The sequence below is a fragment of the Schistocerca gregaria genome, chromosome 1 (assembly GCF_023897955.1).
Source record: "Schistocerca gregaria isolate iqSchGreg1 chromosome 1, iqSchGreg1.2, whole genome shotgun sequence".
Lineage (NCBI taxonomy): Eukaryota > Metazoa > Arthropoda > Insecta > Orthoptera > Acrididae > Schistocerca > Schistocerca gregaria.
In genome coordinates, this window is record NC_064920.1 from 998,284,312 (window position 1) to 998,310,153 (window position 25,842).

At 42.9% G+C, this 25,842-nt stretch overlaps 1 protein-coding gene across 2 annotated transcripts in view; it reads left to right on the forward strand.

Moving 5' to 3' along the window:
• The window catches only part of LOC126278510 (uncharacterized), a 78,452-nt gene that overhangs the window by 32,732 nt on the left and 19,878 nt on the right, over positions 1 to 25,842 (forward strand). For both annotated transcript variants that reach the window (XM_049978686.1, XM_049978679.1), the window contains exon 3: positions 8,110 to 8,307. In XM_049978686.1, the coding sequence (XP_049834643.1) occupies positions 8,110 to 8,307 (198 nt within the window). The remainder of the gene's footprint in view (positions 1 to 8,109; positions 8,308 to 25,842) is intronic.

Consider the following 25,842-nt stretch of genomic DNA (forward strand, 5'->3'; position numbering starts at 1 on the left):
TTCGAACCTGCGACTGTAGGAGTCGCGCGATTCCAGACTGAAGCGCCTAGAACCCCTCGGCCACAACGGGCGGCGAGAAGGTATTCTGACACAAATCAGGAAAAAAGTATTTTGTGAAGGACGGTCTATGTGCATAACCAGGAAGCTGACTAGATCTTGTTACCAATACGAAACCCTTACACATTCCTTCTTGCAATTTGTTAGTTGGGTTGTTTTCGGCCGGCGAGTAACGCAAACAACAACAAATGAAACATAAATGTGAAAAGCAGTCTGAAGATGAACATGTCGGTTCGACACCCGTAAGGACGCTATTTTGGTGTTAAAAATGCTATTATTAACAGTGGTTGGATGGTTTTTGCTCTTCTGCAAGAGTCAACTTGTATTTTGTACTCAACCACAATCTCAAATATTTCAGTTTTGCGACAGAATAGCAGGAAGAAAGTTCTTGTTTCCGGTGCCATTAATACTGAGGCACTACATTTTATCGTTATAATACAAGGACAGAAATACAACATTAGGTTTTTAGGTAGTTGAACTATTTCCAGCAAAAGTCACTTTTCATATTAATTTGTAAATCTGGAACTGCAGATGGAAGTACAGCTGGCGCAATGACTGTATGAAATCTACTAACTCATGTTTGAATGAGTTTTTCGATGTTTTTCGCCCGGATCAAGTCTAGAGAAATGCAACGGTGTACCGAGAAAAAATATCACTGAAACATGATTTTTGAAAAAAATGACAGAACGTTTTCCATTTTCACAACACTTCAACTGCGTTCCTACTCAGGCACTGCATCTCACCTGTACTGGGCCGCTAAATCATAATGCCACCAGTGGAAAAATGCACCTGTCGGGACATGAGTGCAGTTTGAGTTATATGGGACCCCTGATACCTCTAGATACTACTCTGACAGGTGACATGCACGTAAGCATACTGTATGATCATCTGCATCCGCCTACGTCCAGAATTGCTACAGAGTGGCTCCAGGAACAGTCTTCTGAGTTTAAACACTTCCGCTGGCCACCAAACATCCGAGACATGAATATTATTGAGTATATCTGGGATGCCTTGCAACGTGCTGTTTAGAAGAGATCTCTATCGCTTCGTACTCTTACGGATTTATGGACAGCCCTGCAGAATCCATGGTGTCAGTTTCCTCCAGCACTACTTCAGACATTGGTCGAGTCGATGACACGTCGTCCTGCGGCACGTCTGTGTGCTCGCGGGAGAGGGGGGGGGGGGGGGGTCCAACACGATATTATTCAGGTGTACCAGTGTATTATGTCGACGTGGGATACTGCCAAAAGTGGAATATTTTAACGACGCCACAAACAAAATCGAAAAATTTTTTAGTTGCAATCTACTGTTGAAACTCTCTTAAAACTGATCATCAGTTTTGCTTATATACATTACGTTTCCTTCATTACTGATAATGATTAAACGGATTCCATCACCCAGTATAAAATCATCACTGAGAATTTGCGTCATATGTGCTCGTAGATAATACGGGAACAAACATAATGGTTTATTTGTGCATGTGCAAGCAGAATCTACAATTAAAACTACAAGATTCAAATAAGTTGGTCTGCATCTTTCACGCGTTATAAAATACATCCGAAAGCAGGTTATGTTAGAAAACGCGCCGGCCGCTGCGGCCGAGTGGTTCTAGGCGCTTCAGTCCGAAACTGCGCCGCTGCTACGGTCGCTGGTTCGAATCCGGCCTCGGGCGTGGATTTGTGTGATGTCCTTAGGTTAATTAGGTAAGTTGTATGTCTAGGGGACTGATGACCTCAGATGTTAAGTCCCATAGTGCTTAGAGCAATGTGACCATTATTTTTAGAAAACGCTGCAGAAGATGTCCCTGAACCTTTCCCAGAAGAACGGAACTGATACTGACTAATTAGTTTGGTAATGGAAACGTAAAGCGCAAGATAAAAGCAGCAGGGATATTAAGAACCACAACACGCAGCTTCTGTTACGGATGAGATGAATGCTGCATACGTACACTGATGGAAATAAATATTCAACACTCTCAAGGACAAGGTCATCTTACTGAGAAGTGAGGTGACAGGTAGTTAATCATTGTACGAGTTCATGACAAATTCAAACCAAATGAAACATACGTTACAGAAAAGGGTGCTCAGTAACATCAGCACACAGTGTACCTCCCTCTACGGCAACACAGTCGATTATTCTTGCATGCAAACTGTCATAAAGGTCGCGAATATCGTCATGTGATACACAGTCCCACGCGTCATGGGCCTTTTGTTTGCAATTTGGTAACGGTTTTTGCAGACTCTGAGAACGAGTAAGTTCCCGCTTCATTATGTCCCATACGTGTTGAATTTGCAAGAGGTCTTCTTTGCCAAGGCAGTTGCTGTACACCACGAAGAGCATATTGCAACCAAGTACCCATATGTGGACGTGCATTTCTCTCCTGTAAAAGCATGGGACCTTGTCTTCAAAGAAATGTCCAGGAATTCCTGTTCAATGTAGCGGGCAGTGGTTATTTTACCCTGCATAAACATCAAATGTAACGGCGAATTACAATTGATGGACCCCTGCACCATTAACCTGGGATGGAAGCCTTGTGTCGTGGGCGAATGCACTCTAGAATAGGTCGCTCACCAGGTCTTTGGTATACGAAAGTACATCTGTTACTCGCATACATCACTGAAGACAACAGAGCTCCTTTACACTTCCCATTCAACACTTTCATCGGACCAAAAGTACCCGTGCTTGGCGATGCCGTCATGTCAGTGGTGGCACGGAGAGAAGCACACTTGATCTTAATCCTGCAGCAAGTAGACGGTTCCCATGGGGCCTTGGCACACAGGAGGACTTACAAAGAAGCACTGTGGCGTTGAATACCTTCTGTTTTAACTACTTTGACGTAGCCTACTACATCGCAGTGAACTTAGCAGGTTCATCGTGTGGCCGGATTTCGTCATTTGATGATTTCGGTCGGCCCTGCTACTCGCATAATGCGTCGAACTTGGACGTCCAGAATCTGGTCTAATTGCAATGCGTCCAAACAGGACAAACGTGCTGTTATTCTTTGCTTGGCTGCCGAAGGGCAAAAACCGATAGATGTACATCGGAGAACGAAAAATGTGTCGAAAAGCACGGTTGTGAAATTCTGCTCCAAGGGGTGTTGCTGCTCCTCGATAACGGACAACCACATATCGCAAACAAAATATGACGCAGGTGTTACGCCTATCAAAGTGGGAGACCTCGAGCACACGTCCTAGAGACCTGAACTCTCCCCCATGCGATTATCACGCTTTCGGATAGTAAAAAGTGGCCTTGAGGATTGGACGAATCCGATCGGACGATGACCGGCAGATTGCAGTTACGGACTTCTTCACGCAGCAGAACACATTGTTTTACGAAACGAGTGCTTCGGGGGAATGATTGCCTCAAAGCTTACGGCAGTTTTGTCTTATTGACATTTCGATTCTGGACTGTGCGGCCTTCCAACGGAAACTTTTTATCGCCCCTTGTAATTCTCTCGTGAAGAACAGTAAATTGCACCAGATTTATCTCATTCCAGTCTTACACAAAAGAGACATGTTTTGCAAGATAAGGCCCCAAAATCCTGATGTGACTAAAACAACTATTTCTGGAATCTGTCAATAAAGAATTTTGAAATGAGTAGAAAGACAAGATAAACCAAATCTCTTAATTCAGCAGCAGACAACGGGATAAAAATGTCAGAGTCAAGCACAAATAGGCCTGCTGCTAATCTTGACTCACGTGTTGGAAGAGAAACGTGATGTCCAACACAGAGAGCTTAATGTTTCTGATGATAATGTTTACTCGCATAGCTTTGCGTGATTCAGACTGTCACCGAAGAAGATTTAGCAATCCGCAGTGTGCTTTCACATCTCATTTTGAGATAAATTTAATCCAGAGTGCTTTTGCTCCAAGGATAACGTTTCTCAGATCATGACTAAATAATGGCGTCATTTACACAACGAAAAGTGGTATGAATAGCCCGTTTACAACGAGATCATGGAGTAGTGACGGCAGAGCAAAGCGTTGCTTTCGCTAACTGGATGCCTATCTGTGAAAGTGAAATGTTAGAAGTGAAGTAAAACTTACAAAGAAGCACTGTGGCCTTGAATACCTTCTGTTTTAACTACTTTGACGTAGCCTACTACATCGCAGTGAACTTAGCGGGTTCATCGTTCTCATAATAATAAACATGCACGTTGCCAAGGAATTTATCACAAATACAACGAATTTATATTCTTACTGAAGCTACATTTTCACATTCAGTTTTCGTGAGAAATCTGGACGCATGCAAATATTCAATAAAGAAGTGTTTTACGAATAAAGTGCAGTATTGAATCTTGCAAGGTATATTAGTTTAGAATCTCACGAAATTTTTTTTCTCAGATCTTCGTTAAATTCCAAGTATAGCTATGAGTTCAGTGCTTAAATTTGCTAGGTATTTTATAAAAAGAAAGGTTTTCATCACCAGTCAACACTCATTCGCTAGTTCGAATGTTGTGCTTTTAATTTTTCATGGTTTAAAGAACATTTGGGCAACTTGAAGTTAATACATTGAATTCATGTAGTTTCCGTTTAAAGGATTATTTGACAATAGTTTAACACCAATACTGCGCAGTAGTACAACAAGCAAAACTAAAATAGATAAATGAACAAAAAAGGGTCATATGTCTTTTGAAATGATTTGTCTAAAAGTAAGAAATAAAATATGTTAGAGAAATATTAGACTCGCCTTCGAATGAAACTCGAAATCTTGCACAGCAAAAGAAACGTGGTCAGCGTTTACCTAATCTGTTTCATTTCTTACTTTTAGGCAAATCATTTCAGAAAACATTTGACCGATTTCTTTTTATTCTAAATTTTTGTTCAGAAAGCACGAAATATAATTTATTTAAATACGTTTCAGTATTCTTTTATTATTAAGAGTGATAGAGTTCAAGAGAAAGCAGAGACGTTTCAATTTATGCTGTAATTTGATTTTATTTTTTCAACATGAAAGAACGAATTCACAATTTCTACACCAGTGTAATTTTTTTGTGCCCAAAATAGCTACACCTTGACGACATGAATTTTTTTGATAGCTGATTTGAGTAATTGGCAGCCAGTGTTGGTGAAATATTTCATGTTCTCCTCATATCACTGACTGCGTTTTCCTTAATTACCCTAAAAACTTTGAAGGAATTAAATCATTTTTGGAGAAATAGACCTCACGCTGGCTAATTTGATATGCCATTTATCGACTTTCCACTCTTATTTCGGTGAAGAAGATTCTGACAGTTCCTTTCGTCTAAATCCTAACTAATTTTTCTTAATTATCTTTATTACTCTTAAGGAATTAAACCTTATATTTCAGAACTAGACTTCAAGCTGATCTATTTGACACCTCATTTGCCCATGTCCGTCTCTTACTTATAAATACTGGGACAAAAAAAGAAAGTGTGATCTTGTAGACTGCCTGATTTTTGCTCTGCTAAAAAATTGGACCAAATATGACAGCTGCGGGGATATCAAATCATTCAAATAATTAATCGCAACTACGGATCCAGTTCAATGAACAGCACTACAACAATGTTTTCATAAGAAGAAAAAGGCTTTGCTGTATCACCAGGAGGCACTTCCGATTTTTAGGTCAGATGGATTGTACGGGGAAAAACCAACAACGTCGAAATACCTACAGTTCTACGCATCTTCGTTGTGTTCTTTAGCCGAGACCTCTACATTTTAGCTTTACATCATTTGCAATTTTATATGTAGTTTGTACGCAAGCATTTATGTTCACGAACTACTACACTGCTGCCCGCTGGAGGGACGACCGAGCCACGGTTACTAGACAATGTGCCAAAGAAGTTACGCTAGCGATCGATAAAGACTCTCGCACGGCTCAAAAGCTCCGAAACGCCTTATAAATAAAAATCTGAAATGTTAGTTATTGATTACGTCGTGTTTTTATTTATAAGCGTATGATAAACATACAGTCATGGAAACAGCCTACCAATTATACTTACGCATAAACCGTTCTCTAATTTCAAATTCTTCAATTATAACATTGGCAGTTTCTTCAGGAACCCTGTATAGGTATAAATTCTTGTTACGTAATTTATATAATATTCGGCCTTTACCTGATATCGTATCTTACAGACGAAATGTGTAAGAAAAGTAATCAGACTGACAACACTGTGAGCAATCTGGCAACGCTTTCTCGTTGTATTTATTTTGACAGGTGTCTTCAACCCTTACAGATACTCAGTCTGAATTTCAGCTCCGTATTTTTGAGAGTTCCATCAGTGAAACTGTGTTTTTGTTGTGTGTTACGAAAAGGGGACAGCAGGACTCAAAATGACTTTATGCCACAAAGTTTCATGTTGAACTTGAGGAAATCGTGAATGTGACCTTTGAAAAGTTGAAACAGGCCTATGGGGAACATTCCGTATCAAGACCACAAGTTTTCTGCTGTCGAAAATAATTTTTAAAGGCCGAGAAAACGTTGATGATGAACCTCTCTCACGGAGACCTTCAACATCAAAAACAGATTTAAACGTTGAACGTGTGCTTGCTCTTCTGAGGTCAAACTGACTTTTAACAACAAGGGTGATGGGTGACCGGCTAACCTTAAGCACTTTCTTTGGACATAAAATTTTGACCGAAGTTTTGCACATACGGAAGGTCTGTGCCAAAATGGTGCCAAAAAATCTCAAAACTGGGCAGGAAAATCGAAGAAACGTGTTCGTTGATCTCTTTGATAAGATTACCAATGATCACGAATGGTTCCGTCGTATGATCATAGGTGACAAGGAATCCTGGATTTCTGTGTACTGTCCTGAGACAAAGCGGTGTGGTGAGGATGGCACACTCGGACCTCTTCTCTACCGGAAAAAGCTCGAATGAGCGAATCAAAGATCAGAACAATACATATTCGGTTTTTTATTAGCATAAAGAATTTGTTCCTCCAGGACCAACTGTCAACCAACGATATTTTCAACTTCTGGTATAATGCTCAGTTGCCGATGGCCCTCCGACAGCATTCTTTGAATCAACCAAGTGCTCTACAAAGATGTCCCTGAAAGGCTCAGGATGCGTGTGAATCGAGTGGATGTTGCATCATGACAACACCCCCAAGCCACACGGCCACTTCCATCAAGGAATTTCTGGCCTCGAAAGGCACTCCTTCATTTCCAGAGCCCCACCCCCACCCTCCCATCCCCATTCTTCTGATTTGAGTCCTTGTAAAACTTTTCCATTCCTGAAACTGAAAAATGTATTAAAAGGACGTCATTTTGCTACTCTATAGAAGATTCAAAAGAATGTGACCGATATGTTAAATGCCCAGCCAGCAGAAGCGTTTCAGCGCTGATACCAACACTGGGAACGACTCCGCCTATATATAGCTGCCGAGGGGAACTACTTTGACGGGTACAGAATTGATGCCCGAAGAAAATAAATGTTTTGGTAGATAAAAAAGTCAATCTCATTAGTTTTGTTACACAATTTGTATATCAAGAACACACCAGATTCCTGATCTCTCATGTCGATTTTCTAACAGTCTCTCTCTCCCTCTCTCCTCTCCGTCCCTCCGACCGGACAGGTCTCGGGAGGCCCAACGGTACCGACCGACCGCCGTATCATCCACACAGAAGGTGTCACTGGATGGAGGTTGGAGGAGCATGTCATCAGCAGATACCTCTCCCAGCCGTTTTCAGTTTTCGTGATTGGAGTCGCTACTTCTCAGTCAAGCAGCTCGTCAATTGTCCCCTCAAGTGCTGAGTGCGCACCACTTGCCAACAGTGCTCGGCAGTCACGGACGGTCACCCATCCAAGTTCTAGGCCAGCCCAACAACACTTCGGTAATACGATGGGAACCGGTGTTACCATTGCACCAATGCCGTTAGCTTCCAACAGACTGCACGTGCGGAATTTATTTATTACCGGCGCTTTAGTCATTATGCTAATGTGTAGTACCGGTTGAGATAACGGACAGCACTGTGTGTGCTACGACGTAAGAAATCTGTTATGGTTTATAGTGCTTTACCCTTAGGGCTAGGAGAGTTTCAGTGGTAACTGCGAGGCACAGCACTTACTAGTACGCTTTGTACACAGAGAGGAGGGCCAGCAGGAGGCAGCCGGTGATGCGTGGTGCACGAACCGCGGCGGGCCGGCGGAGGCGTGGAGCGAGCTGTGGGCGCGCCTGGCGGCGAGAGACGGAACCTCGGAGTGGCTGCACCTGTCCAGCCGCGGCTGCGGCCGGCACGCCGAGCTGCAGCTCGTGGACGCCGTCAACGCGAGGCCGCAGCTCAGGTGGGAGCTCTGCAGCCGCAGCCAACGGCCTCCGTGTCTGCTACGCTGACGACCAGCTGCCAAACACACTGCCCACCATTAATCACACCATATCAGTGCGAGCTAACATCCCAAAGATGTTCGGGCTCACATGCGGTTCCTCTTCGTCGAAATGTCTTGGCTCAAACTGGTCTACGGTTTGGACCGCACGAGTCGCATTACAAGCCCTAAATTAGACAATTGTGACCCTTTGGTTAAATTGTCTGGCTGATGGCAAGTTTGCGAAATACCAAGTTAAGCTAACATACAATATCGGGAACTAAATTAACGACCCATAAATGATGTAGACCACACAGTTGCGATTTTGTTAGAATAATGTTGATTCATAAAGCAAACTAATAGCGAAAGTGGTCGTATTCAGAGTTACTGTTACACTCGAGCTCATATCTACACTCCTGGAAATGGAAAAAAGAACACATTGACACCGGTGTGTCAGACCCACCATACTTGCTCCGGACACTGCGAGAGGGCTGTACAAGCAATGATCACACGCACGGCACAGCGGACACACCAGGAACCGCGGTGTTGGCCGTCGAATGGCGCCAGCTGCGCAGCATTTGTGCACCGCCGCCGTCAGTGTCAGCCAGTTTGCCGTGGCATACGGAGCTCCATCGCAGTCTTTAACACTGGTAGCATGCCGCGACAGCGTGGGCGTGAACCGTATGTGCAGTTGACGGACTTTGAGCGAGGGCGTATAGTGGGCATGCGGGAGGCCAGGTGGACGTACCGCCGAATTGCTCAACACGTGCGGCGTGAGGTGTCCACAGTAACAGTACATCGATGTTGTCGCCAGTGGTCGGCGGAAGGTGCACGTGCCCGTCGACCTGGGGCCGGACCACAGCGACGCACGGATGCACGCCAAGACCGTAGGGTCCTACGCAGTAGCGTAGGGGACCGCACCGCCACTTCCCAACAAATTAGGGACACTGTTGCTCCTGGGGTATCGGCGAGGATCATTCGCAACCGTCTCCATGAAGCTGGGCTACGGTCCCGCACACCGTTAGGCCGTCTTCCGCTCACGCTCCAACATCGTGCAGCCCGCCTCCAGTGGTGTCGCTATAGGCGTGAATGGAGGGACGAATGGAGACGTGACGTCTTCAGCGATGAGAGTCGCTTCTGCCTTGGTGCCAATGATGGTCGTATTCGTGTTTGGCGCCGTGCAGGTGGGCGCCACAGTCAGGACTGCATACGACCGAGGCACACATGGCCAACACCTGGCATCATGGTGTGGGGGCGATCTCCTACACTGGCCGTACACCTCTGGTGATCGTCGAGGGGACACTGAATAGTGCACGGTACATCCAAACCGTCATCGAACCCATCGTTCTACCATTCCTAGACCGGCAAGGGAACTTGCTGTTCCAACAGGACAATGCACGTCCGCATGTATCCCGTGCCACCCAACGTGCTCTAGAAGGTGTAAGTCAACTACCCTGGCCAGCAAGATCTCCGGATCTGTCCCCCATTGAGCATGTTTGGGACTGGATGAAGCGTCATCTCACGCGGTCTGCACGTCCAGCACGAACGCTGGTCCAACTGAGGCGCCAGGTGGAAATGGCATGGCAACCCGTTCCACAGGACTACATCCAGCCTCTCTACGATCGTCTCCATGGGAGAATAGCAGCCTGCATTGCTGCGAAAGGTGGATATACACTGTACTAGTGCCGACATTGTGCATGCTCTGTTGCCTGTGTCTATGTGCCTGTGGTTCTGTCAGTGTGATCATGTGATGTATCTGACCCCAGGAATGTGTCAATAAAGTTTTCCCTTCCTGGGACAATGAATTCACGGTGTTCTTATTTCAATTTCCAGGAGTTTATTTAATACAGTTCGGTCATTCACAATCTCATCGCGAAACACAAGTCCAGTACTCCATCTCCCTAATTACACGAAAAGTTTGAGTTCACATCAGGCCCACGGCTGCTCACCGCTCAGAAACTACAGGGTGTTTCAAAAATGACCGGTATATTTGAAACGGCAATACAAACTAAACGAGCAGCGATAGAAATACACCGTTTGTTGCAATATGCTTGGGACAACAGTACATTTTCAGGCAGACAAACTTTCGAAATTGCAGTAGTTACAGTTGTCAACAACAGATGGCGCTGCGGTCTGGGAAACTCTATAGTACGATATTTTCTACATATCCACCATGCGTAGCAATAATATGGCGTAGTCTCTGAATGAAATTACCTGAAACCTTTGACAACGTCAAACCGGTCATTTTTGAAACACCCTGTAAGTCCCGCGATGCCACACAACGCGAAATTTTCTAAGTCGTTTCACTTTTCTAGCTGCTTAAAGACTTAACTTCCGCTTTCGCATCTCCATCCGAACTGCGTCCTTTGATGTCTAGAATAGCACTGTGCTCTTTGGTGCCTCCATCCGAACTGTACTCTTTGGCGTCTAGACCAGAACTGTCCTCTGCCCGTCTCCGACCGCGTTTCCTGCTCGCCGAATATCTTCGCTCAACTGACTAGCGCAGTTTCCTTTCCTGAAGCCGCCATCTGATTGGCTACAGCTTATTCTACATTACTTTACATTTAACCTTATTTAAATAATCAAAGCTTGACCAAGTTCATGTTTAAATAAAGTGACAATGATATCCATTGCATAAAAAAACGTTAAATTCTTTTATATAAAACCAATACAATTTCCTTCTTTGCTCTGAATGTCAGGGCCAGTAGCCATGCACCAATGTGCTTTCTGATAAATAAATAAAGAGCAAAAGTAACTATTATCCACTAAACTATACAACAAATATTCTATAACCTAAAGATTCAATAGGGTGTCGTGCTGTCGTCGTTCAATGTGTTTTTTTGTGAAGGAACTGATGATCTGATGCTTAACTGAAAACACTAATAATTTAAATAATTTAAATTTGCTACATCTTTTAAAGAAATAAAGTTATAGAGTTGAAATTTACATGTGATTTGATGATGCTCTTCTATATGAAATGTCGATCGTTAAGATCAACCAAAACGTTCAAATTTTAGCATTCAGATCTTTGTTGCAAAACTTGTTAATTCTACTTTAACAGTAAATCTCAAACTATTATACATATGATCAATATTCAAGTTTTATTCGGATTACCATGAAAGTTCATGGAGAATAGCAGATCATAATTCTCCAGTATTACAAGGAATCAAGACACAGTAATTTTATAGTTTCTATAAATATTTCCCTTTATAGGCGGTCTTAGGTCCGCCACATTAACACTGCTGTCTCCTCGGCCACAAAGGGTTTCCCTATGACGTAGGTGCTTGTCTGTCTCACTCGCACACTACATCGCTTAGGCCTCATTAGGCACAAAGACGGTTTGCCCATCTAGTGGAGAAAATGTTCGTTTCAGAATTCATGAAGGCTGACCCTTTCGGCCACATAATTTAATCAGAGCAAAATGCTCGCTAACTCACATCAGGAAGGATCGCATATAATTTTACTTGTTGTGGGTTCAAAATGGCTCTGAGCACTATCGGACTTAACATCTGAGGTCATCAGTCCCCAAGAACTTAGAACTACTTAAACCTAACTAACCTAGGGACATCACACACATCCATGCTCGAGGCAGGATTCGAGCCTGCGACCGTAGCGGTAGCGCAGTTTCAGACTGAAGCGCCTAGAACCCTCGGCCACACCGGTCGGCCTTGTTGTGGGTATACGCTATAGTACTAAGAATACGTAATTATGTTCAGTTACTCCATAAGTTCGTAGCGTTTTTGTTTTGCATGTTGATAATGCGTTTGCTACGGCTTCATATATATATGGTCACTTTTTATTTGTTAAAGTTCACTATTGCTATCTGAGTTTACAAATTGGGATTTTGTCATTTGAAGATAGTGAGTCGAATTATAGCCGCTAGAAAATGGACTGCCAAGAGGAGAAATTGGAACATTTCCAACATATTATTCTGTTTGAGCGGTTCTAGGCACTTCAGTCTAGAACCGCGCGACTGCTACGCTCGCAGGTTAGAATCCTGCCTCGGGCATGGGTGTGTCGATGCCCTTAGGTTAGTTAGGTTTAAGTAGTTCTAAATTCTAGGGGACTGATGACCTCAGAAGTTAAGTCCCATAGAGCTCAGAGCCAATAGAGGAGTGGTGACAGCTGAGGTAGCTAGAAACATTTGCGCTACGTATGGGAATACTGCCATTGGACAGAGCACGGCAAGAAAATGGTTTTCTCGGTTTAAGGAGGATTGTTTTGACATTTGTGACTCTCCATGTTTAGGAAGCACTCGTGACTTGATGGAAATCGTTTAAACGCATTAGTACACAATAAGTGTAGTCGAGAACTGGAAGACGTGTTGAACTGTGATCATTCCACCAACGTGGACATTATTGATGGCTAATCTCCGTTATGTGTGTATGACTGTGTTTATTAAACAAGCAAACTTTGAAAGGATGTGAGCAGACTTATTCTGCTCACGTTCATTGCAAGTAACTGTAAATATGTAATCTTACTGTTACTATGTAATCTTATGATTCCTATCTGAACCAGGATTCTGATGACGGCTAATGCCGAAACGAGTAAAATGGATTAATAAATGAAGGAATACTGGATTCTAGTTTTCATTGTATTACAGTTCCTTCGCCTGCGACTAATTCAATTGCAAATTACACATATCACTGGTGCCTCAGTCAAGGAACCGAGACCAATGGACATCGTGCGGACAGTCAGTGGTGCTCCACACGTCCTCACACTGTACATGTGGATACTACTCGTCTTGCTGCAAAGAAGCCCGTAACTTTACGTCACTCTACAATCCTGAATGGCTGAGCGGGTAATGTGTCCTTTCAGGCGCTGGTTACGTCGAGCCTCTTGGATCCAGCAAGTCGTCGATTTTGACCTTCCTGAACTCAGTGCTTCCATAGCCGCACTATACTAATGGGATTCCGATCAATGGGAGAACGATAAACCGCTGTCTCGGTAGACCAAGATCTTGCCGCTTTCTGTAAGTAATTCGAAGGCAGACTGGTAGATATTTCTTCATACTGAATGAGAATCGTGCAGCATAATGTTTCCTGATTTACAGATGTAAGGCAGTCATGTCGTTTTGACTTTTATATGTCATCGATGTGCAAGTTAGAGAAGAGAGAGTGCAAGTTACTTAACTGTTAAACAATTTTTGGTCTTGTTGTGGCACAGTTTATGGCCCTGCGCAGTCTGATACATTTTTAGTTGAAGTAGGTGATGGACGAATTCAACAGTGCTGTGTTGACCTGTGATTTAAAGAATGTAGTAAAGGACAGCAAGGATGAGTATGATATGTGCATTGAAACTGAAAGGAATATATATTCTAAATAATGTTATTGTTTCCGAAGAGAAGAAGTTTGAGAAAAGGCTCCAGCCTTGCGCAGCTAGGAATGATTATTGTCAGCTAGTTAACTTGCTCGGAACTGAGAGAAAGACCAACCCACTTCCCTGAGTCATAGTTTAACAAAGAAATGGTTCAAATGGCTCTGAGCATATATGGGACTTAACTTCTGCGGTCACCAGTCCCCTAGATTTTAGAACTACTTAAACCTAAATAACCTAAGGACATCACACACATCCATGACAGAGGCTGGATTCGAACCTGCGACCGTCGTGGTCGCGTGGTTCCAGACTGTAGCGCCTAGAACCGCTCGGCCACTCCGGACGGCCGTGAATTAACATATTAACTGACTATGCTGTTTGATTATTGCAGAAATTCTTTTTCAACATTGTTCACATTATTAATCTTAGTATTGTTCAGACTCATGTTATGTGTGAATATCACGCGAAGTATTACTCTGTCTTTTTTAATACGTACTTCATTCTAAAATCTTTGCCTTGAGATATGATTTCAGAGGAATATTTTCTCTCCTCACGCTTTACCACACGCAACATTTTGAATGTCTATTTACAAACAGAAAACTAGCTGAGCCGCTGCCTGCTTGCTGTTTGCTGTTGTGCTTTTGAGAAATCTGCAACAATTTTGTCAAAACGAGAGGTAAGTGATAATTTTCATTAGCGCCAGGTAATTGTTTTTACTTCAGCTGCGCATTTAACATAAAGACAAGCTGCATTCAGATCAGGTATATTTCAGTTCAAATTAGGTTCTGTTTAGTCAATTGTTAGCATAGAAGTTTAAGTCGAATAACAGTTCGTGTGTACATAGTTTTGGTAATATGTAGACTTTCATAGAGTGGTAGGTAAAGTTATGCCAAATTTTATTGACAAACGTAGAGGGATAGTTACACAGAATGTAAATGGCGTCATCCCTACCTACTTTGGGCGGTTGCTCTGAAATCCCATTTTCATATCTCAACGTCTTGTACGCATCATAACAAGTCTACCTTTGTCGCAAGCCACGTTGATAGTGTTCTAATTTCACTGGTCAGCAGATACGATAACTTCCATGCAGAAGAAGTAGAGCTTTTCTCCTAGATGAATGGGACGGTATGGGACATATTATTGTGGTATTCTTATATTAAATACTGTCTGTTTGTGTAATAAAAGCACGAAGAATGACCGCAGCCTAAAATAAATTTGTACGTAAACTGCTCGCAAAGGGCAAAGGATGGGAAATTTAATCCTGGACTTGAATTTTACTTGGACTGTTGCGTCTAACATCTACAGAAAATACTTCGATTCTGGTGAAACTGTTACCCTGACCTCCTGTAGTGTCTAAAGAGACGATTACATGAGCTACTGTTGCCCAGCTTCTCAAGAGACCGTTGTACTGGGGACCAATGTCGTTTAAATGTATGCTGGAGGCCACTTCAACCATAATAACCATAAATTTTCCCTCGCTACGTAGTTCACTTGTGGCCCTATTCGTCTACTTGAGCTAGCCGAATATCACATGCTGTGAGATTAGGAACACGCGGAAATTCGGTGGCGGCCTGTGACTGGATACTTATGGTCCTAGATGGAGGAGAAGCTCAGGCTGGTGAAGAGATCCTTTCGTGATTCCCCATAGATGAACGATACTAGGGGTGGGTGCGTATATCGTGGTATTTCACAATTGGGAGGATGAAGAGCGCGGTTGTTGGCTCTGCTCTGATATTTCGACCACACGAGCTGCGTAGAAGGTTACAACAGCTGCCAAAGAAATGTGCTTTCGGAAAGACGAAATACTGTCCAGTTGCTCCGTGCATGAAAACGATGATGACTGTCCGAAACCATAAAATCAAATGATTTCAATCCCATCGTAGTAACTCTGTAGTAAGGTGCACAATCTGTCGTCTCTACTCTTGTCACTATTCTCGAGCTTCAATTGTCGATAAATGACCGTTGATCAGACTGACTAACTTTTGAAATACATTTTACAAACTGGTGCCGTTATTAACTATGCCAACATTCACATCTGGACATGTGCTCCGGAAAGCACTGTACAGTGCATGAAGCAAGATGCTACATACCAATATTAAGGAATTTCTCCATTATTTCATTCATTCGTATACCGGTAAGGAACAAATGACTAACAATACGGTTTTATCTGCCCTGAAATCTGTCGTTTTTAAATCTCGCAATCCTTGCGCAAAATTTTTGAAGGAAGCAGCAGAATTTCCACGGTATTTCTTCAGTACCTGTTCTCGAAGAGTGTGCCAACAGCGTCAATCGAGAGCAACTTCGCTTTTCTGCCAAATATTTCCCTTTATTTAATATCTTATCCATTATGAAGTGGTGTCTGTCATGTAGTCAATGGTCTCATCTTTATAGAGCCGCGATGCCTGCCGTGATCTTTACCAGGTCTCAGCTCGTCACCAAATAACATGATATTCATACCCGACCCAGAAAATATTAGATACAGGCTCCCACGCAGATGCCATTTTCCTTGACTTCCGGGAGGCGTTCGATACAGATCCGCACTGTAGCCTGATAAACAAAGTAAGAGCCTACGGAATATCAGACCAGTTGTGTGGCTGGATTGAAGAGTTTTCAGAAACAGAATAGAGCGTGTTGTTCTCAATGGAGAGACGTCTACAGACGTTAAAGTAACCTCTGGCGTGCCACAGGGAGTGTTATGGGACCATTGCTTTTCACAATATATGTAAATGACCTAGTAGATAGTGTCAGAAGTTCCATGCGGCTTTTCGCGGATGAAGCTGTAGTGTACAGAGAAGTTGCAGCATTAGAAAATTGCAGCGAAATGAAGGAAGATCTGCAGCGGATAGGCACTTGGTGCAGGGAGTGGCAACTGACCCTTAACATAGACAAATGTAATGTATTGCGAATACATAGAAAGAAGGATCCTTTATTATATGATTATATGACTGTGGAACAAACACTGGTAGCAGTTAGTTCTGAAAAATATCTGGGAGTATGCGTACGGAACGATTTGAAGTGGAATGATCATATAAAATTAATTGTTAGTAAGCCGGGTGCCAGGTTGAGATTCATTGGGAGAGTCTTTAGAAAATGTAGTCCATCAAAAAAGGAGGTGGCTTCCAAAACACTCGTTCGATCTATACTTGAGTATTGCTCATCAGTGTGGGACCCGTACTAGGTCGGGTTGACAGAGGACATAGATAACATCCAAAGAGGAGCAGCGCGTTTTGTCACAGGGTTATTTGGTAAGTGTGATAGCGTTTCGGAGATGTTTAGCCAACTCAAGTGGCAGACTCTGCAAGAGAGGCGCTCTGCATCGCGGTGTAGCTTCCTGTCCAGGTTTCGATACGGTGCGTTTCTGGATGAGGTATCGAATATATTGCTTCCCCCTACCTATACCTCCCGAGGAAATCACGAATGTAAAATTACAGAGATTCGAGCGCGCACGGAGGCTTTTCGGCAGTCGTTCTTCCCGCGAACCATACGCGACTGGAACAGGAAAGGAAGGTAATGATAGTGGCACGTAAAGTGCCCTCCGCCACACACTGTTGGGTGGCTTGCGGAGTATAAATGTAGATGTAGGAGTAGATGTAAAATCTCGCTGTTACAGGATCCTACAAAATACTAAGGTGTTGGCACCATCTTTTTTGAATTTATTTCCTAGATTTTAACTTCATTACCTTGTTTTATTACACTATCCGAAAAAGCCGTTGGTCCTCGTAATGAGGTGGTGTCGAATGCGGTTCGATGTCCATCTTCTAACTGATGTTCCACCGTGGCTGTTTTTTTGGGGACAATGTAGCCCTAAACATTTCTCACACTATGTCGAAAATTGTTGTATGGTGCGTACTGTTACCACACCATAGTGCAATGAATCTCACATGTACCGTACGCATCAGGAGTTCTGAGTACTATATCTTCTTGTTCAGACCTCATAACTTCCCTTACTTTCCAGAGGGTGGAAGGACTGAACACTGATGTAAGTCTGTGCCTCTTCAGGAACTGTTCCGAGGTGTTTTGCTTTTACGCGTCGCCTGATGTGACCTGCGAAATTAGCAGTGATCATAGCCACACTCACGATAGAATTTAATACTCCCCTTAGATCTTGTGGCAGATTTTCAGCGTCAAAACAGAGGACTAAGGTCTTCATAATACTGTGATCCTTATTCGAATGGTGTTGGCCGAGAGAGTGCAGATATCGGTCCGTGTGGATGGGTCTCTTATGTGCTCTATATCTCAGTTACCCATTGGATTTTCGACGGAGGAGAGCATAAAAGCCAACACGCCATCTACCTCCACCTCCACCTGGAATTTGATGTAGACATGAATGTCGTGCAGGTGAGCCAATACCTTTCCCAATTTTCCCCATCCTTGGGGTTAGGTAACAAATGTGTCATCCACGTAGCGATAAAAGCATACCACACTTCTGCTGTATAATCTATGCCCTGGTGGTTGGGATAACAGCCCGGTTGTACACGTGTGGTCTGCAGCTGAATGTGTACAGCACCAAGTACATATTACAGTATCCTATAGTTCACCTTGCGTCTGTTAGGCCTGACTGTCCCGCTCGCAACAAAAGTACATGCTCGGTCATACTTCCTTTTATGAAGTGATGCTGCAGCTACATTCAGGCGCTGGATGTCATGAGATAGTATCGCGTACCGGTAAACAAGGTATAAAAGGGCAGTGCATTGACGGAGCTGTCATTTGCATTCAGGAGATACTTGTGAAAAGGATTCAGGAAACTGAGTTACATGGAATGGACTGGCTCTTGTGGTCCAACTGAACCGATCATTGACTGGGAATTATTATATTCAGCTACTTGGAGACTGTTTGCAGCCATTCATGGACTTTATAAACAACGATGGAATTTATATGGATGACAAAGGATCATTTCACCGGACCGCAGTTGTCCGCGATTATTTGAAGAACAATCTGAACAGTTAGAGCGAATGATTTGGCGACCCATATGGCCCTACATGAATCCCATCGAACATTTATTGGACGTAATAGAGAGGCCAATTCGTGCACAAAAACCTGTAGCGGCAACACTTCCGAAATTACGGACAGCTATAGAGGTAGCATGGGTCAATATTTTCGTAGGGGACTTCCAACGACTTGTTGAGTCCATGTCACATCCAGTTTATGCATTACGCTGGGTAAAAGAACGTCCTACATGATATTAGTAGGTATCACGTAATTCTTGTCAGCTCACTCTTGTTATTGTAGGAAAACACAGTTCTGCTTTTCAGTAAAGAGCACGTAACTTCAAGGGATGTCGTCCTTCAATTAACGCTCTAATTTTTCCCACAGCAGTGTTAAAATTAAACACACAAAATACTCGTAGTACACAACATTCTACATAACTGCCTATTTCGTAAGTCAGTCACACTTGTTAGTAATAACGCTGATCACACTTCATGATCTTGAAGTCAGTGCCAATGCTTAGTACAACTGTTCTTGGAATTTTACACACTTCACCTCCAGATACTAATAATCATGAACCTCAGCGTAACCTCAGGGAACAGCACACTTCGGACACTCAACCACCCAACTCCGCTATCAGCGACATTGGGGCTTCTGCCTCAAGCGTTTCGACCAATCACTGTCAAGGAAAAGCAGTGCTACCATACATTGAAGTTCTCCGAAGAGCCAGTGAGAAGACTCCTAGTGAAGAGAAGTCTCCTTAGCTTCTGACCGACACGCCACAACTTCGCAATATTACACACACTCAGCAGGGCTTGTGACGAATAGAGTAACATTACGATTTGCAAATGTTAGAAACAGTTTAACTTTGCTAGAGCCGTGTCGAAGGTGATGTTTTCAAATATTTCCAGTTCTCTTACTGTCGTTGGAATTGACACCAGAAGAGATACCTCAATAGTTGCGAAACCGGTTGTGTGTGTTTATAAGTGACCTGAAGAAATAAATATAGCTACAGCGGAACATAGGACATTTCATTCTGTTTCATTGTCATAGTTTTAGCAGCTGTAATTTAAACAACATTTCACTGTATGGAGTGTCAAGCAACCATGTATACCTATTTTAGCTGTGGCTGGCCGAGTTTTAAAATAGTCTGACAGTCTTTCATCACGACGTCATGCATGGGCAAAAGTCAAGAATAATGAAGACATCAGAGACCATAAATGATGCATAAACTGCTGTTTCTGTGTAGGGGCATTTCGGAAGAAATGGACAGCTCGCCCTCAACTCTCTTCCGAACCACACGTCCATGTACTATCGTCTTCTAATACAGTTCTGTTAGCAATTTCAGGCTGACAAAATGTTGGCCATGTAACGTTAAAACGCAAATGAGCTATTTGAAGGTTTCTTTACAAAGTAATCACGTAATAATTGACTCTGTTTCTTATGATTAATGAGTCGACATCTATGAAACCAGTAAATTATAAATGATGAACTGCGGCCTTTTAACACTATAACACGCAACTGAAGAGAAAGGCGAGTATTTTCACTATCGTATGGGTGGACGTTTGGCATGAGATTCAAAAAGCTTTGCATCTGTTCAAAAACGCCACAAACGACTGTCAATCCTCTCTTAAATAGAAATTCGCAAGGAAAGATACAGACATCCTGATAATTGAACTGAGAACAAAACTATATTGTAAATTAGACCTTCGACTGTTATTGTTCATAGCTTTCATAGTACCAACAATCGGAGTATAACCTGCGAAAAGAACGTTTTAAAATACTGACAACTGACATAAATAGTCCCGTTTCGCACAACATCCCTTACTTTATGATAAAATCGAAGAATTTATAACAGTTGATATGCACCACTGTTACCTACTCCTAACGAACTCTGCCCTGTCGGGAATGAGCCTTTTACGACAGTGAAGATGTTCGACGCCTTGCCCCACAGCAGTCTGATACTATAGACAGTATAATTACAAGCAGCGGAAACGATGACAATCATAATTAGACAATTAGCAGCTCACCACGAAACATTTTCAGTCAGTCACGAAGAAAGACACCGGAATTTGTTTTTCGCCCAGCTTCCGCAACCATAGCGGCGGTCTTATAACGCGGTAGGCGTCACGCACAACTGTCTGTGCTTATAATTACTTTTTGCGCAGGATTCAATTAACACTTAAGTGGCGAAACTTTGGGGGTGGCGTGGAGCATAGTAGAAAACTGGTGGTATGAGTGCTACTGAATTTCTTGTTTGTTTTCGAAGCATCTTAGCATTAAAGAAATTCTTACTTCATGCCGAAATCCAGTAACGAAGCTTCATCACCATTATCTGTCGTGGTGAATGGTGGGAACACACCCATATACATAACAATAACAATTAATAATATAGCCTCAGAGTACAGCTGTGTTATTACAAGCGTCATTGCGTAAAACGTGTAACGCCATAACTGCAGAGTGGAGCTAGTTTATTTATTGTTAACCTACGATATCTTTACAGTTCCAAATAGATCCATATTGATGTCAAGATCACCTTGCTATTAGTGATGAGATACATGGTGTACCGGGCGTAAGTGCTGATGTCTGTATGTGTGTTACCTTAGTAAGTGCACACATTAGTGGGTTGGTTGTTTATTCTCTGCGTCGAAAGTCTGCCAGAAAACACGTCACATAATTTACTGCCTGATGTTTGCTGCACAGTCGTAACTGTACCACTAAGTTGACTACGCCTTTCGGTATACAGTACCCATTTTGCGTCCATGCGACCACATTTCAACTCCTAGTCTGCTGCCCAGGGGAAAATCAGCATTAATGGATTGCTCTTGCCACATGTACGTGGAGGAACTAACCAACCTACAAATAGATATGATTATTACTCTGCATAAGTCAAACAGAGTTTGGATGGCGTGTACAGGTACAACTGCCCATGCAGCTTCAACACGATACCACAGTCCATCAAGAGTAGCGACTGGCGTATTGTGACGAGCCAGCTGCTCGGCCACCATTGACCAGACGTCTTCAATTGGTGAGAGATCTGGAGAATGTGCTGCCCAGGGCAGCAGTTGAACATTTTCTGTATCCAGAAAGGCCCGTACAGGACCTGCAAGATTCGGTCGTGTATTATCCTGCTGAAATGTAGGGTTTCGCAGGGATCGAATGAAGAGTAGAGCCACTGGTCGTAACACATCTGAAATGTAACGTCCACTGTTCAAAGTGCCGTCGATGCGAACAAGAGATGACCCAGACGTGTAACCAGTTGCACCCCATACCATCACGCTGGGTGATACGCCAGTATGGCGATGACGAATACACGCTTACAATGTGCGTTGACCGCGATGTCACCAAACATGGATGCGACCATCATGATGAAGTAAACAGAACCTGGATTCATCCGAAAAAATTACGTTTTGCCCTTCATGCACCCAGGTTCGTCGTTGAGTACACCATCGCAGGCGCTCCTGTCTGTGATGCAGCGTCAAGGGTAACCGCAGTCATGGTCTCCGAGCTGATAGTCCATGCTGCTGCAAACGTCGTCGAACTGTTCGTGCAGATGGTTGTTGTCTTGCAAACGTCCTCATCTGTTGACTCAGGGATAGAGACCTGGCTGCACGAACCAATGCAGCCATGCGGATTAGATGCCTGTCATCTCGACTGCTAGTGATACAAGGCCGTTGGGATCCAGCACGGCGTTCCGTGTTACCCTCCTGAAACCACCGATTCCATATTCTGCTAACAGTCATCGGATGTCGACCAACGCGAGCAGCAAAGCCGCGATACGATAAACTGCAATCGCGATAGGCTACAATCCGACCTTTATCAAAGTCGGAAACATGATGGTACGCATTTCTCCTCCTTACACGAGGCATCAGAACAATGTTTCACCAGGCAACGCAGGTCGACTACTGTTTGTGTATGAGAAATCAGTTGGTAACGGTCCTAATGTCAGCACGTTGTAGGTGTCGCCACCGGCGCCAACCTTGTGGGAATGCTCTGAAAAGCTAATCATTTGCATATCACGGCATCTTCTTCCTGTAGGTTAAATTTCGCGTCTGTAGCACGTCATCGTCATGGTGAAGCAATTTTAATGGCTAGTAGTGTATTTTCTGTGCCTCTTTCTTTTGCCGTTTTTCTCGGCATACATCATATCATCTGCAAGTTCGTTAGAGGGCGTGCCTGTAATTCTAGACACTGAAAAGCAAAATCTTTCCCACTTTATTTATGATCCAAAACATTATGGCATCTTCCTGTGCTCGTGTGTGAACTTTCCTCTGTCTAGAATAGCTTCACGCTGCCCTACGTACTTCCAGATGACATAATGTACGCAGAGAGAAACGGCAACACAAAAAGCACAGAAAATATGCCGCAAACAGCGACAACAGATCTTAAAAACATGTCATAACATACAGTTAATAAGATTTAAAGAACCCACTGATGATGGCGATATTGGTCGCTGAAACTAGTTTGGGGGAATAAATAAGTAAACAAACAACAAATTTGTTTGCATCAAGGCGGATTCACAATTCCCATATTGTCGCTTTTCCATGCAAACACGGACCAAATGGAAGAGTTGCAAAATAAAGTTATTGTCATATTGATATTTTCAAGTTGAGGAGCTTTCCTACAAATCTAAATATCTGTAAAAAGCATGCTTCATAGTTTCAAGATCAGGAACTTTCTTACTCACCTGTATATCTGTAAAAAAACATGCTGTGTGTAAAAGTCAACGACTACGAAATTTATATTTTTTAGCTTTTGTTTAGTGAAGGAGCAATTACAGGATAATATTAAACTATACAGATTATTCACTAGCACAAATCGCGCCTCGGATGTGCTATTAAAAGGTAGGAGCTAAAGTGTGTGGCGCTCAAACCCTGAAAAGGCTGCGGCCTGGATTCAGGTAGAGTGGGGACTTTCGTCCCCTGTAGCACTAGGACTCTAGGACTAGGGAGGTGAGCATGTTGAGCCCACCACCTCGTCCTCTCTAGGTGACAATTTATTCGCCCTCCCCCTCCCCCCACATCCGTCGCGGAGAAAGATGCCCAGGACTCAGTCTGATAGCAAACTAGGTGAAGCAAAACTCCCCGCTCCAACCCAGGACTGAAACCAGGACTCCAGATCCTGAGAGTAGTGCTCCAGCCGCTAGAGCGCCACAGCCACAGAAGCTGCACTGCTAAACGTGTAATATTAAGAAATGAAAGAGCAGTTTACAGCAGTAATATAGCATAGCTTACAGAAAATGTTACATATGAACTATTTATACTGCGTAGCGAATAATCGCAGTTAATAATTTAAAAAAATGATAGAAATGTACCACGAAAGTGAATAACAAAGAAAATATGAAAATTTGCGAAGGTAATAATTGTAAGAAAGATGCAAAAAACATCATAGCAGGAAACGTTGTGAGCCGGGCCGAAGGATTTTACAGTGAAAACACGAATGTGTCAGTGTCATAGTGCAATGGCTTAACTAATATGGAATATGTCCAGCAAACTGTTGAACATGTTAATTATCTTCATTGTCTTGAGACGAAATAATTAACATGGCATTGTCAGATGTAGAGAGCAGACTGAATGAGAGATGAATGTTTCTCTGGTGTCTTCGTTATCTGCCAGTCTGTATGGATTCTGAACGCAAGAGAATATGACGATTTGAAGGAAAGGAGAAAGATACAAGACGCAAATCAAAGTTTAACGTCGAATGACGAATGTAACGATTTGCCTCTGGTTGTTAATTGTAGTTGGCTTTGGTGTTCGATCATTATTTTCTACATTGTAACATCGCGGTGTGCACGCTTCGTTTCGAGCTATGCTTGTCCTCTACAGACGTGTACAACGCAATGTGTGAAAGGGAAGCCCACTATCATTTTCTTTTTCAGAATGTCAGTTTCTTTGGTGTCAAAGGGCCTGCAACAAGTTGCTTACATAATTAAAAGCATGATGGCTCAAGGGTGTCGTCTAGTGCGAACAGCAAAAACTAAAGTACGCCTCTCGAGTGTGCCATACGACGGCAACTTCCGCGTAGCAGCCACTTTTTCTTGCTTTTATCGCACGATGAGAAAGCGACGATACTGCGAGCAGTTTATCGTTCCTCCTGACTTCACTCTTTCAAAAAAGAGTAAATGAGTGTGTGTCATCTCAAAGATAGAAACACTTGTTCTAAAGTAACTTTTAGTATCTAATGAAGGACAACTGAATTATCTCTGAACTTCTATTGGCAATACTGGTAACAGCTCAGTGCAAATACCCTTCCGCTCTTCTTCGGGCAAGAGGATAACTTCCAGAAATAGGGAAAAAATGGCACAGTAAACTCTCCTACGCGGAGTAGTGACAACTTTATGTGTGTAAAAGTCTATTTTGAATAATGTAACTACGAAAGATTTTTCTTTGGGATAACATGCATATATAAAAATAATATTCAGCTAGGAGGATATACGTGTATTTTGTTAAACTGTGGAAACTGGACTTACGCTCAGTAAGTGATTTTACTAGGATTTTTTACCTTTTTTTCTCAGATCCACTGCAACACCCTACAATGTTCCATATTGTAATCCCACTGTTTAATCATCATGAGTCTTGATTTATAATTTCTCTCTCTCACAACTACTTAACGTCTAATTTGTAACCCAAGAATGCTATTACCAGCGTATGCAGTATGACAAACACTTCGTTTACTTGTACTGAAACCCGACGACACTTGTAGTGATTTCATCTTTCAGTATTAGTGATGCAGATTAGATTTCGGTGAGAGCTGTGGCGCTTCATGTGGGCAGCATTTTCGTAGCATTCGCCCATAAGAAAAATATCAACACTAATGCTACCAGCTGAGAATCCATCTTACGCACGAGTCATCAGTTCTCTCAGTCCTCAAATAGAAAGTACACGTTCTTTAACCTGCGTTATAGTCCTAAATACGATTAACTTGATGAAGTGCACTTAAAATATAAAATATTTCTGTACACAAAAGCCACAGTAGGGTGTGGGGCGGATGTATCAGAATCATATCCCTCAGTTCCTGTTATAATTAGGAATGGTGCGCCGAAAGAAAGATTTAACTGTCAGAAATTTTCAAATTTTCTATCGTGATCATTACTGATGAGATAACTAGGAGCAAATAGTATGTATTCTGTCTCACTCTGAACGTTAACTTTCGGAAGAATGAGAGTAAGATACTTCACCAGTTCTACTAGAGCAGAACTCTGCTGCTCACTGACCAGTGACGAACCAGTCCTCTGATCAGGACCATAAAACATAATGACCATACGGAAAATGGAGT